Source organism: Barbus barbus (genome assembly GCF_936440315.1).
Source record: "Barbus barbus genome assembly, chromosome: 6".
In the NCBI taxonomy this organism is placed as follows: Eukaryota; Metazoa; Chordata; class Actinopteri; order Cypriniformes; family Cyprinidae; genus Barbus; species Barbus barbus.
In genome coordinates this window covers 28,392,269-28,407,589 of record NC_136734.1, presented here as the reverse complement: position 1 = coordinate 28,407,589, position 15,321 = coordinate 28,392,269, and the positions used below count along the sequence as shown (strand labels likewise).

The 15,321-nt window shown below is 35.2% G+C and overlaps 1 protein-coding gene across 7 annotated transcripts in view; it reads left to right on the top strand.

Moving 5' to 3' along the window:
- Positions 1-15,321, top strand: part of LOC306870608 (calcium/calmodulin-dependent protein kinase type II subunit gamma-like) — a 77,378-nt gene that overhangs the window by 9,308 nt on the left and 52,749 nt on the right. For 6 of the 7 annotated variants that reach the window (XR_013784282.1, XM_079417985.1, XM_079417984.1 and 3 more), the window contains exons 3-6: positions 7,193-7,252; positions 7,451-7,505; positions 8,780-8,845; positions 13,671-13,743. Coding sequence is in view for 6 of the 7 variants with exons in the window: in XM_079417985.1 (XP_079274111.1) it covers positions 7,193-7,252; positions 7,451-7,505; positions 8,780-8,845; positions 13,671-13,743 (254 nt within the window). In the remaining variant the exon portion in view is untranslated. The remainder of the gene's footprint in view (positions 1-7,192; positions 7,253-7,450; positions 7,506-8,779; positions 8,846-13,670; positions 13,744-15,321) is intronic. The other variant, XM_079417986.1, reaches the window with a different exon arrangement.

The window sequence follows — 15,321 nt, the reverse complement described above, 5'->3', positions numbered from 1 at the left end:
ATGCGGCTATAATCCTTGGAAGCCAAAATCGAAAAAAATAAAAAAATACTTAGCTTAATATAACAGCCACAGGCCTAAAGTGTGAGCAGATGTTTGAATAGTTGGTTCTCTCCTCTATCATAATTAAACAGGACTTTCATGTTGCGTGTTCTGAAGCTCCTCCGCGTGAGCGCGATCTGGCTTCTGAATTGCGCATAACAAAAATGCATCATAGACAAATGTTTGAATATTATTGCACATAAAAACATCTAGCGACATTTTATATATATATATATATATATATATATATATATATATATATATATATATATATATATATATATAAAGAGAGAGAGAGAGAGAGAGAGAGAGCAACAATAAATGTATGCGTGTTTTCTTAATTTCTCCAATACCGACAGAAGTACCGATAACGTCAGAGCTTATCGATACTCCGGTCTTTCATAATTTAGCCCCGAGACCGATTTAATACCGAGTTTCGGTACCCATCCCTACATTTTACAAGAAAAGATCGTTGTCTGTGTTGCTTATATCTATACACCTTTAACTTTTTAAGACTAAAACAAAAGATGGATTCATTGTTATTCTTAATTAAAAAGCGCAACAACAATAAAACAGTAAGTTGACAATGACAAACTCTTACATAACATTTATCAACAAAAACGAATAAGACGAGGCATGGCATAGGACACACCACATGCTGTACTATATACCTAGTATATTACAGAATGTTTAGCAAACTCTGAGGAAGCAAATAAATATTAATATATATATTTTTTTTATTAAGGAAAGCCTCCATAGCATAACCTGAGGTAAACAGCAAAGATAACAAGCTTCTCAAAACGAAAACAAAAAGAAAAGTAAAACTAAACTGGCTGTAGCTGACAGGACTTGCATGTTTTTTCTACAAGAATACCACCACGTTCACCTTCTCTGGTTTAAGAAGCGGTCTTTTACTTTAGTTTGAAAACAAATCCATCCGTTGCGCTCCATCCGCGACGCGCACCTTCACGCTCGTGCTGATGCGGCGAGTATAAACCAGGCTCTACCCACTAAGCGCTCGTGCTGAAAGCACCTCTCTTCACGTGATCAGTGAAATCTGACTCCTGCTATAATGTGCTGCGGCTGGCAGCGTGCGCTGTATGAAGCAGACGCTTTGGAGTAGCGCAGACCTGGCACTCGTACAAATGCGACCACGTCAAATTTTAACTCGCAAACAATTACCATTTTGGTCGCAGTCTAGAGCCCTGTCATGTTCAATTTAATCTTCACATTACAACAATAAAAAACATTTTATTTATAAAAAGCTTTAGCAGCAACACTAATATTAGCAGTAAGCAAAATGACCATAGAAAGTCTAATGTTTTCAAATGGAGAAAATAAAGGAAAGGAGTCATATCAACTTCATTTTTAACTACAGTTTTAGTAGGTTTATAAGCTGTTTAATAGGATAAAGAGTGAAGAATAATTCACTGGATCATGTTAGTTCACGGAATAATATTCTCTGGAATATTGGAATATAACAAGCATTGTATTTTATTGCATTTCTCAACTGGCATGCTCTAAATTATGCTGCTGACAGAGCGGTTTATCTATGCCTTTACACAGAACTATAGGCTACTCAAACTGCGATCGATCGCGGAGATAATTAATTTCCATAGAGTTGTATTAATTTAGATGTTTATAAACTAAATAATGGTTATATAGTAAGTGTTAATACAATTTAGGGTGCTTCAAAAAAGTGAATCTTGTTAAAAGTTACACGCGGTGGCCGTGCTGAGCATTTCTTGAGCATCAACCTGCTGAGTGAACTGCAATATGAAAGCGGCTTCACGAGACTAATGATGAGCACATAGACAACAGAGAGAGAATTACATTCAATGCTTTTCTTTCCAACATGCAATCATTCATGGCTGTATTATTTCATTCATGCAAAGTTACGTCTTTATTGGGAGAGGACTTGACGGATTATCTATGTGACTCCGACTTCACGAGACTAATAGACCACAGAGAGAATTAAATTCAGTGCTTTTATTTCCACCATGTGCTAATTCATGGCTGTGTTATTTCAGGCAAAGTTATAGCCTATCTTTATAGGGACAGGGCTTGACAGAGTATCTTATTTATCATATTTCTTAGAGCCAAGTTGCATTTAAACTATATATCAGGCATTTATGTAATACATCTAATTTGTGCATTAATGCCTGTAATATTAAATAGTTTACTAACGACAGCAAATCAAGTACCTGCACGCCGTTGCTGTCTTGTCTCCCCTCAGATGCGCTGCAATTGCGATCCTGCGCGCAATTCTGAAAACGTCCACAAGATGGCGGTGTTTATCGGGGAATCCGATATTACAAAACCGATATTCGATTATGGAAAATGCTTAAATATCGGGAAAAATATTGGTAAATCGATATATCGGTCGATCTCTAATTACGAATTCAGATGATGTTGTGATCGCACTGTTTTTTTTGTTTTTCTTTAGGATATTGCCACTAGCATTGCATTACAAAAATGCTGTTATTTAAAAGTACATCCGCTGTGCTCTGTCCAAATTTTTTTTTTAACATGAGTGTCTTACAGACGTGTCCAATGTGTCTTTAAAGTTGCGACGTAACACAAGTAATGATGACAGATATTTTGTTTCAAAATTGTGATGTACAAAACTGAAACTGATTATGGAAAAGAAAAAAAATGAGACAATGAATTGGTTCAGTCCATCAGTTCTTGACTGAATGGAGGCAGAATGGCTGGATTGTAAAAACGGGTGGAGTTTAAGCAGACTCAGTGATTGGCCAAATCATTCAAAGGACGATCAATAACATGCAGTTAGAAAATTTCCATTTCATGGACAATTCATTTTTGTTCATTTTGAAAATATGTAGTTTTGCACAACCATAAACCACTAAACAACCTTTAACTAGCAATGCATGGTTTTCAACTTGAAATCGATATCTTGTCTTGGAAATGAAGTGTGTGGTGGTTTAAGGGTATTATTTAAATGTGGTATAGGACGACAGCTTCTGCAGGGAACTTATTAGCTAGAGCAGAACTTCATAGCTGGGTTGACAGCGTTGGCGCTCTAGTGTTGCGACAGCTTCAGGAGCATGTGTATAACTCAAAGAATGCCCAGCAGCTGAGCTTAAGGTCAACGCACATCAGCGTCAGCGACAGACAAAGGGGTGGGATTCCAGACCCGGCCAACAGCCAATCAAGAAGCCCGTCTCTGTGTTAGAGTTAGTAGGAGTAAGACGAGGCAGCGCTAAGCCATTAAATCTTAAAATATGGCAAGGCTTAAAATAGGGACAATAAATTATTGAACAATAGGTAAAGGTGGGACATGATCAAATGGAAAAAACAACAACTTTTGAATAAGGCTAATTGGCTCTTCACATGGAACTCCACTGTGTGACCTTGAGTGTCAGATGAAATAATTGTTTTACAAAGGTCAGATGGTGATTTATGTTTGGGTTTGCTTTTCATACAGTGTTGTGTTTAACTACTGATGCAGTGGAGGTTACGCATTATACTGTGACTCCCCAAAAAATTATTTGGACATTTAAGGTGCACTTATTCTTTACTGTATTTGTGTAATGTCTTTGCATTACATAACAAGAGATCAAACTAAGTGTGGTTTGATCTTAAAGACAGCACAGGCACACTTTCCAAGCGAAACAGTTAACAGTTTGTATAGATAAAACAATAGCTACTGTATATTTGTGGTTGTCAAACAGTGGAAACATCATCAGAAAAATTATTTAGTTAAGTGAAATTAATTATTAGAAAAGTCATCATTTGTCTTCTATTTGATCTTATTTTATTTAATCATTTCAGTCATCATTTGTTTTCTACTTGGTTTGAAGTTTTATATCTAATGCAGTGACATTCATACACGTGAGTGTCCAGTGTTTTTTGGGCCACCGTATATCCAACTTAGGTTTTCCTGTAAATGTCATATATGTATGTATGTGTATACACGGGGTGCGATTTGTAGGGGGGATTTCCCCCCCTCTGGTTTGTGAATTCCTGCCTCTGCTGAATTCCTTTTATCCCCGGTGGGGATAAAAACATCCCTCGAAGCCGCTCTGACGTACTGATCTATATCAAATGATTCGCGATACACACTCTGAAGTCCAGATCTGAATGAAATGATTCGCGATACGCGATCTGATTGGAACGCTTCGAATCAGTGAATGATTTTGCGACGCAATGGTTTAACTGATTCGGAGTTTCAAAAAGCTCCGTTGTGTTCTTTGCTCGCTTTCTCTATATAATTTATTCGTTGTTTGAATAACTGTGGAAATGAAATCATTATAATTAATAGGCCTAACCTATGCCTACAGTGTTTTTATTAAACTGCGATCACGTTAAATACAGTTTTTATCGTATTAAAAACATTTCATAATCGTTTTCAAAAGCATCCCTGTGTATACATATATATGTATGTATAGTGATATTAAAATGAGCACATTAAATATGAATATTTATTATAGCATTTGAATGGTTGAATAGTGGAACAAGTTTTCACGACTGTATGCTTACTGGTTGGATTGTGTTGTGAATTCTTGTGAATTCAAACTTTCACTTACTTGTACTTTTCACTTACAAAACAGTGGTGAAATTTTGCAAACCTAATTGTTCAGCATTGCAGTTTTCCAGTGGTGGTTATTATTTCAGGACTCGCAACATTTCAAAATCCCTGGTAGTCCTTCGGGCAGATACTCTTCAGATTTTGGTAGCCCGGAAATGTATTTAACTAGCCTAAATAAAAAAAGAACATTTAAAAAAAAATAAAAAATAAAAATTTGAAAATCAGATAGGTGTCTAAATGTCAATCAAAAACTTTTCAATACACATATCAAGGATGGAATTTTATTTCATGACCCTTTTTAAGAGGTGCACAAGTAAAATCAACACCTTATGAGTGAGGTTGGACAATGTCTATGGTATCATAGTAAGTAGGGTTGCATGATATATCGCATGCGATTGGCACGCGCATCGCGTCAGTAAAGCCGGTTCTGTGATTAGTAATAAATCTCCATCACCTGTTTTCAAATGGAACGGCATTTAATACACAGAGCCGTAGTTCACTGACAAGCTACGCAATTCACGCTCGGAATCGCAGATGAATCGCCTGTGATATTGAACGTGATATTGCGTAGCTTGTCAGTGAACTACGGCTCTGTGTATTATATAGGTGATGGAGATTTATTACTAATCATAGAACCGGCTTTACTGACGAGATGCGCGTGACAATCCATATATATATGTGATATATCGTGCAGCCCTAATATTACGCCATAAAATGACATGATTTGCAGTTCAGATATAGGTTTTCGCAAATACAAAAATCTTATAAAATGTCATTTCAGCCTTTAAACCATTTTATTAAAAGGGGTAAGTTAAACATCAATTTAAAACTTAGAAACACAAAGTAGCACCGCACTCATAAACGCTGTTTCATCAGGCATTTTATAGGCAAGATGAAATCAAAATGCCAACGACACATTTCTGAGGACAGTAGGTTCCCTTCAGAGACACATTTACATAAAAACATCTGTACTGCGTTTTGACTTTGAAACTCATATTTATTCAATGACATCATTGCCTTTTGAAGCTTAATCCAGCCCTATCATGATTCATGTCTTTCCGTCCCCAACTGTAAGACCTCTTGAAATTATAATTAAGACTTTTCTTATACCATTTAACATATTTACAAGATAGCCCATGGGGCCCAGCAGTGATACATTTTGTTAGACCGACTGGAAAACACAATAGCCCCAGGACGTCAGGCTAGTGATTTTGTGAGCCCTGTATTTTTGCATCTACATTGGGTGATTGTAGTGAAATTACTCACATCAGCTGAACTTCTAGTTGTGTTGATAATTTTGTGCTCTCTTCTTAAATGATTGATGTCGCCTTCAGCTGTGTCTGCCATTAATGAAAGCTGATTTTTAATTGTGTGTGTTGCTGCTGGATTGAATTTTTCTGATACGTCCTGAGGCGTTATTTGTGTTGCTATCAGTTTGAAACATTAGATGCCCTTCTAGAGTGTGAATCATAAGCTTAAGACACACGTTTCGTATCGCCCTAATCCATCTTGGGCTTGATGGGGTTTTAGTGCTGTCTCTGTTGATTTTCAAGAAGGGAGCATTTATTCCACTCATCATTAGGATCATCATCATTATAATTGTAATTAACAGGCAGTGTGTTCTCTGTCCAGATGGGACAGTCGGGTGCTCTTTTATAACCATGTCCTATATTAAGAGGTTTGTTGGTATAGATATAGATATATTAGATGTAGATATAGACACATAGAGGGCTGAGATCAGGCTGAGATGACTGTTCAGAAGAAATTAAGATTAGATATTAGTATGGTTTTCACCATCTGAACCTTAAATGTAATCTGGAGTAAAATTGAAGTTATGCATCTAAACATTGTGTTGAGTCGCTATCTAGCCAGTGCCACCCTCAATTCTGGGCCGCACTGACCCTTTTATCAAGACTGAAGGACGTTGATTTAGCGCAACTGTGACAAGCATATGGTTTGTGATTGCTGCCTCCTCCCATGTTTCTCTGCCGAATGCTCAACACTTGACAAAGGAAATAATGATAGTGTAATTAAAAGGCATGACGGCATACAGGTTTGTGATGTCATTGCCAATGGAAATAAGGCCTGTAACTCTACACTGTCTGGAGCTATGACCAGTGTGATGGCTAATGTGATGTGATGTTTATTTTGAACGTGGTTTATTCATAGTCTACCCAAACGTTTACTTTTGACTACTTTTTTACTTTTTTCACCACTTGAACTTGAAAATAAAATTAGTATTTAAATTATAATTATTTTTTTAGGAATCACAAATTTACAAATTCAATTATGAAACACAGATAACCATTTTGAGATCTGCTAAATCTGATCTAAATATAAAAATAAGCAAAAATAAACATGCATAAAATAAAACAATATCAGCTTTTAAATTAAATGGTAATATCAGGTTTACTATGTTGGTATGTGTTACCGAGTATAAAAGAAGGCTTAGCAATATTGGCCAGCATTTTAATATTAGTCCATCCTTACTGTTGGGCTGTTATTTTTTAATTTTTTAATTTCTTGCTTATATCACACCATTCAGTGTTTTATAATTTGTACTCTTAACACTTTGTGTGTGTTTCTGTGTTTGACCCTCAGACCATCAGAAGCTGGAACGAGAAGCTCGAATCTGTCGTCTGCTGAAACACCACAATATTGGTAAGCTATTTATTTATTTCTGATTATTAGAATCAGAAATAATACTGTATATATTATTAAAGTGTATTTTAAGCATTTCAACTCTGAATGGATCATTGACAGTCGATTATTCTTATACTTTCAGCTCAGGTGAATGTTGTGGTTTTTGTCCCTACAGCCACAATAAAATCTAATCTCAATTCTCTGTTTTTGTTTTAGTTCGTCTGCATGACAGTATATCAGAGGAGGGCTTCCACTACCTACTCTTTGATTTGTAAGTGTCAGTGTACTTCCTGTCAGAATGTTCCTCCGTTTCCTGTCATCAAATTAGCTTTGACGTGAGGAACAGCGTAGCCTAAAATGATTCATCCTTCATGTGCTACAATATGTGCCTCTGAAGCCTTTTATCAGCACTCTGTTTTTCTGCACAGTTAAACGGATAGTTCACGCAAAAATAAAAAATGCTGTCATCATCTGCTCACTCTCACAACACTGTATGAATACAAAAGGAGTATTGCTGCCTTCAAGTCATGTTTGAATGATTGCATTTATGAGATGAGCACACGTGCAGAAATTGTCAATGATCATAGTATGTTGTACTGTAATTGCTGAGTTTAATTTTATAATATAGATTTGTGTACTGGTGATGAAGACCAGTGATCAAATTTGCCAGAAAATACTGCTCATTTGCTGGTGTATGCGGTGACAGGCTTGCATAGCAAAAATTTGGCAGCCCAAGCGTGATAAAATACACTGATAAAGTGTCAATTCCACACCTAAAGCTCCATGTCCTTTGTTCTTTAATTTTGCTGTGCTAGAGATAATAAAGCTCATATCTTTGACAGAAAGCAGTGTAAATAATAAAATTGACCAACACTTGATTCCTACCAAATTTACTTGAACATCATAATTATGATTTTTCAAACTTATACTGTAAGTAGGAACTGACCAAGATGACTTTAAAACATCTAGCATTCGTACAAGCTGCTGTTTTCTGATGAAAGTGAATATTATATGCTATTATAATATTTACTAATATTTTAAATTAGGTTTAATTTTTATATTTTCAGTTTTCAATTCAATTTTAGTTTTAGTATTAATTTTTTCTTATTTTTATTTCAGTTTTATACATTTTAAATTGCTGTCATTTTTTAATAGTTTTATTTTTAGCCAAGAATAACAACACTGCTGTGCTGTGTTCAAAGCCTTCAAAAGCCATGTAAGATATTTTAATAATTTTCCCAAACCATCCCTTTAAGAATACATGGGCTTCATGAGTTAGAATTTGTAAAAACTGAACTAAAACATGTTGATGTAATAGTATAAACACATTGCTATCAGATGGGCAATAACCAAAAACATTCAATGCCTCCCCAAAAGCATGCCATCTTTAAAACCTTCCCCTCGATTTTCACAGTTCTAGCTTTCCAGAGAATTTTTTATATCGGATTCTCGTCTCCATGGAAACTGAGCTCTCTGAAAGGACGTGCTCTAGAACAGGAATTGTTTCAATTAGCAAACAGCCAGGCTGAACTTCCTGTGTTTTAGGGTGACTGGAGGTGAACTGTTTGAGGACATTGTAGCCAGAGAGTACTACAGCGAAGCAGATGCCAGGTAAGAATGCTTTTCCTAATGTTTAACTATTCTCTGCCCTTTCTTCTCCTCTCTCATTGGCCCTAGCTTGTTGCACCCGTTACCACCACATACACATTCACTGTGAGTTTGTTTTGCATTTGGAAATGCTATTTGAAATATCATCTCCCACAGTGCAACACACAAATCTCTCTCTTCGCCCATCACACACACTAGGGTGAAAAGTGGTCTAAAAAGGACACTAAGATTGTTTGGGGAAATGAACTGTATGCTGTTGTGTGCTTTGTGCAACAATATACAATTCTAGAGTGTTGCTGTTGTGTCTTTAGTCTCTCTGTCTATGTATATGTCTTCTCCACTGATCTATCTCTGTCCTTTCATCATGCATTATGTCTCTTTTCCTCTCATACACACACAGACACAGGCAGCCTTCTTGTAGGCAAATCTTTGACCGTCCTGTACAGATGCCTTTCCACATTGTGTGATTGTGTGCTTGTTACCAGGGTTTACAGTATGCAGTCGAAGGTGTTAGTCCTGAGCATTATCACCTCTGCGGTCCAGGCCATATATGCAGTTCCACATAATGACTCGTGCAGACTTCCTGTGGGTGTGTGAACCACGTTTGCTTTGACCGTCTCTCTTGTGGGTTTTTTGACCCAGTGCTTGTTCCGTGCTGTTGCTCGTCTGGGGAGGTGTGGTTTAGTTAAAGGTCTGGTCTGCTAACGGAAAGTTAGAGATGAGACGATCCACAAACTGTCACGATTTTGCCCCACACATTTAACCTAATTTTTTCTTTTAGGTAAGTGTATGTGTGTCATTTGACTAAATTAATAAGCAGTATATATTATATCTCAGTATAGGTGATATACTCTGTATATCTATGAATAGTAAATAATAATTAATAAAATTAAATTGTGTGTGTCTCTCCAAGGTTGCATTTATTTGATGTCAAAATACAGTAAAAATGGAAATACTTTGAAATATTTTAAACATTTAAAATGACTGTTTTATTTTTAATTGTTTTTAAAAGTGTAATTTATTTTTATGATGCCAAAGTTACATTTTCAGCATCATTACTCCAGTCTTCAGTATCACGTGATCCTTCAGAAATCATTCTAATATGCTGATTTGTTGCTCAAGAAACATTACTTATATATTATAGATAATCTTATATCTTATAAGATTTTGCTGCTTAGTATTTTTGTGGAAGCCAATACATTTTTTTACAGGATTCTTTGAAAACATATTGAAATTTAAAGCAATTTTGTGTGAAATGTTTGTCATTTTTTTATCAATTTAATGCATATAAAAGTATTAATTTCTTAAATTAACTGTACCCAAAATTTTGAACAGTAGTGTAAATATCATAAAAAAACACAATTAATTTTAAGTTGCTGTTTATTTATTGAGGTTTTGTACTTTATGAATATATATTATAAATAAAAAAAACAATGTATAGCATTACTACATACAGTAAAGGACAGTTTAAGTAAAAGTGAGAAGAAATCTTTTTGTAATTTAATAACTAGATTTGGTCAACTATTTGGTGCAAACAGGTACTTGACTAGGTGAATACTAGTGTCTGATTAGATTGGATTATGATCTTGATTGTTATCAAGTTTGCAGGTACAAACTCAAGTGTATAAACCACAGATACTGAGCCACACCACTATTAAAGTTGAGCAATGTGCTCTTGTTCTCATGACCCAGCTGTTAGTTACGACGTTACACTTTAGCTGAGGGCACTCTACGCTCTTGTTGCGCTCTTGCTCGATGCTTTTACACTCTAATTACTGCAATTACATGTAGTATATTGCACAGGGGCTCTTATAATAGATATATATAAAGTAGTCTTTGGCCTCTTGAGATGAAATTATAGGCCGAAAACCTATGAAACGTGCTAGCATCCGTTCCCTAGATATCCTTGTAAAATAAAGTAGAGGTTATCACAGCACAATTTGTGTGAAATTTCACTTTACTTGAAGCCTTTATGTATAAGGCATTATAAAAGTAGTTATAATGCATTAATTATGCCTTGTAATGCACCTAATAATGCATTGTACAATATCATAATTGAATCCACACTTAATACACATAATAACACATCAGTTCATTGTTACACCATGCTATATGCACTATGCGTCATAAATTCGGTTACAATTATTTACAAGATATAATGTATTACAACACATTATGAATAATTACAATGCATTATACCCTTTAATAACCCTTTATAATGCATCATACATAAAGGCTTTAAGTGTTACCGAAAGTTCTTTTATACTACTAGAGTTTCAGACACAACAATAATTATAGATAAATAATAACAATAATAATAATATATTTCATCATATTTTACCATTAGTAATATACTCTAGTTATATTTTATAAAATAAATAGTAATGGCAATCCTAAAATTATAAAAAAAAAAAAAAAATGACAAATGTATTATTTGTCTTATTTTTTCTTAAGTGTAATTTGTTACAGGAAAATAAATGTATTTTTACAAAAATGATCAATTAGAAGTGAATATTAGAAATATTAGTTAGAAGTACTGCTTTCTAGATCAAATGTATGCCTGTTTCTTTTGTAGGAATAGATGCAAGGAAACATCTCCGCTTCTTCCCTTGTGCTCTCCATCTCTGCTGTTCTGTCTTTCACTCTAAATGTCCCTCTTCTTGTGAAGCCCTGCAGCCGTGCGCTGCCCCCTGCCTCCTCAGAGAGAGGGAGAAACTAGGGCTCCAATTAACACACGTAATTAGGGCTTCATCTTTCTCCCCTCCTCCCATTCTCCACCTGTCTTTCTCTCGTTCTGTCTGCCTTCTCGCTTTTATTCAGATATTTTAGCTCTCTCATTCTGTGTGTGATAGTGTCGCTGACACCTACTCCGCTGTGTTGTGGCTCTGGTTGTTGGACGTGTGACAGAAGCAGGGTATGCCACTACTGTGAATGGAAACGGGCTCAAGGTTTAGTGCTTTAAATCAGTGAAAAGCACTTTACTAATGATCTATCATTTGGTGTTTGTCAATCTTGCTTTTTTTTTGTTTAAATAATTCTACCACATACAGGTGTATGGCTTTGAGGTTTAGAAAAATATTTGATATCGTAAATAAACTGTGATAACGTGACGTGTTAAAGAAATAAGTAGGCCTAATAAACTCTAAACTAGCTGTGAACTGGTTTAGAGGTGACGTGTGGAAGGTCATTCTGTTGATTAATTTCTATTTCTGTAGCTTTATGCTGGTTAGCCCTGCCCGCTGTGAAATCTCACTGGTCTAAAATTCTGTCATAACCATACATTAATATCATATCATGTAGCAGTTTGGTATTCAGTGTGGACAAAAACAGTATCACTGAAAACTTGGCATATTGTGCCAGGTTAGGACATAGTTTTGGATAAGTTTTGCCTCAAAATGTCAAAATCTACTAGAGTAGATTGAAATGTTAAACGTAAAGGTTACAAACGATTTCTATTTCAAATAAATGCCGTTCTTTTGATCTTTTTATTCATCAAAGAATCCTGAAAAAAATGTATCAAGGTTTCCAAAAAATATTAACAGTTTTCAGTGATAAAAATGTTTCATGGATCATGTTAATGTTACACTGGAGACTTGAGTAATGATGCTGAAAATTCAGCTTTGCCATCTCAAGAATAAATTACATTTTGAAGTATATTAAAAAACAGAAAATAGTTATTTTAAATTCTAATAATATTTCACAAAGTTACTATTTTTATTGTATTTTTAAATGTAGCCTTGGTGAGCAACTTTTGAACCATAGTACCTATATATATATATATATATATATATATATATATATATATATATATATATATATATATATATATATATATATATATATACACACACACACGCACATACATACATGCATACAGTGCCCTCCAAAAGTATTGGAACAGTAAAGACAAAATTGCTCTGTTGGCTGTGGAGTCAAGACATTTACAAATATGATTAAAAGATGAATATGAGACAAAACTACAGAATGTTACATTTTATTATTGGGTGATTCAACACATAGATGTTTTACCAACTAAGAAGTTCAGCACTTTTAGAGTTCATCCCTCTATCTATGCTCACATCAATGAGTGGGATGAACTCTAAAAGTGCTGTTCTTTTTATTTGGTAAAACATCTATGTGTTGAATCACCCAATAATAAAATGTAACATTCTGTAGTTTTGTCTCATATTCATCTTTTAATCATATTTGCATATGTTTTGACTCCGCAGCCAACAGAGCAATTTTGTCTTTACTGTTCCAATACTTATGGAGGGCACTGTGTATATTATATGTATATGTATAATAAAAAACAAAATGTTGTTATAAATATTATGTGTGTGAGACAGATTGCCCCTTCAAAGACACATTATATGTATATAGTAAATCTCCCCACACCACACCAGCTTTTATTTTCACATCCTCAGATTTAACACACACACACTACACTCACTACACCTGTTTCTCCTCACCTACTCTCTTTCTTTCTTTCTTTCTCTCTCTCTGATGTCGTTCTTGTTGTTGACAGTGGTGTGTTTTATGTCAAAATGGTTCTGTCTCTTCACTTCCACCATTCACTTCCCTCTCTCCTTTTAATTCCTCCCTCCATCTCACTGTCTACGTCACTCCTCCCATCTCTCGTGCATCAATTCAACCCATCACTTTGTTTTCTCTATCATCTCCGCTCCTTTCGTTCAATGCACTGCCATCACTCCATCAATCGTTTGATTTCACTGTTTCCATCATCCTCACATCTCCCCCTTCACCTCTCGCTCCCTTTCTCCCTCTCTCCCTCCCCGTCTTTTTCTTTTCTACCGTTTTGTCTTCACAGTCACTGTATCCATCAGATTCTAGACAGTGTCCATCATATTCACCAACATGACATAGTGCACAGGGACCTGAAGGTCAGTATGTAGCTCACACACTGCCTGCCTGTGGCCTGTCTGTTTGCCCTGCTTGCTCCTGTCTGTGTGTCTGTAGCTGTAGCCTGTCTGTCTGTCTGTCTGTCTGTCCGTCCGTCCGTCCGTCTGTGTATGGCATCATGGGCTTCCCCTAATCCATTGACTGCCGTCCCAAAATTCCTGAATCTTTACTTTCTGTGCTTGATCTTTAGCTTGACGCTGTTGTGCAGATGATCAGAACTCTCAAGGTGTCATGGGTATTTTTGCTTGTGTGGTTTTTAGTTACTCGTTCTTACTTTCTATTACTATTATGTTTAAAGGGACAGTTCACCCAAAAATTCTGTCATCGTTTACTCATCCTCACGTTGTTACAAATCTGTTTGTATGTTCTTGCATGTCCACTGAAGAAAGTAAAGCAAACAGGTTTGGAATGACATGAGGGTGATTAAATAATAAAAACTATCCCTTAAATCATAATTAAATTAATATTTATGGCTAGATTATAGTGGTTTTTGTATAAACATTCTTAAATTACTTTGTTAGAGTGTTCATTACGTACAATGTTTTCTGTGTCAGAAATGCTGGGCAAACAGTTTGAGGTCAATTCTAATCAAAAAGTAAATTGAATTCATACAACCTTAACAACATTTGTTTTTAACAATAATAGGGCGCTATGAAATATTTTAATTATTTCCAGAAATTGTGTTGTCTGTTTTAATTTTTCTCGATTCTGTGTTTTATAATTTAACACAAATTTCTTATGAAAAAGGTGGTAATCAAACGAATGCATGAAACTTTATCAATTTAATTAATCTTTTAAAATGTAATGACATTTGAACAATTCCTCTCTTTTTTTGGCAAACAAAATGCTGCACAACAATGGTTTACTGTTTAAGTTAAAACATGGGTGATAAATTGTGATATTGCACAATTTCTTAAAAATAATGTTTCAACAAACTGTTTTTTTTTTTTTTTACTTTAAGAAGTACATTCTACTGTACAATAATAATAATAGTCACAATTTTTAAAAGTCAAGCCAAGCTTTTATTTTGGCGGGTTGTAGTACTCTGACTTCCTGTGTGTATCTAGCAATATTTTATATCATGAAGTTCATGTGGACCGTCCTCATATAGTGAGACGGCAGATGCTGGAAATGCAAGTGCGCTTGAGTATGTGTATTAGACACAACTCTATCGTTCATTCGCACAGAGACGCACATGCAGATTTCATATTTCAATAGCAGTCTATTGCAGTTTAATATTCACAGACACTAGTCTACATTGTGTACAACTCTACTTTTGATTTATTCATTCAAATATTGCCAAAGTCTGCATTTTACTGTACATTCCATTTTTAAGACTGGATTTGGTGATTCCGGCATCATGGATATCCCTAAGGTACTCAGCATGCCTTGGCAAAGGAGATTTTATTGCAAAAAAATCGTTTCAGTTTTTTTCGGTATTTGATTGAATAGTATCAACAGTATTATAAACCACCAGTCATTCTCTTACTTTAAACAATAGTAGGTTTTACTGTGTTCTCTCCACCAATATACGATATTTGTAGATTTGTAATTTTGGT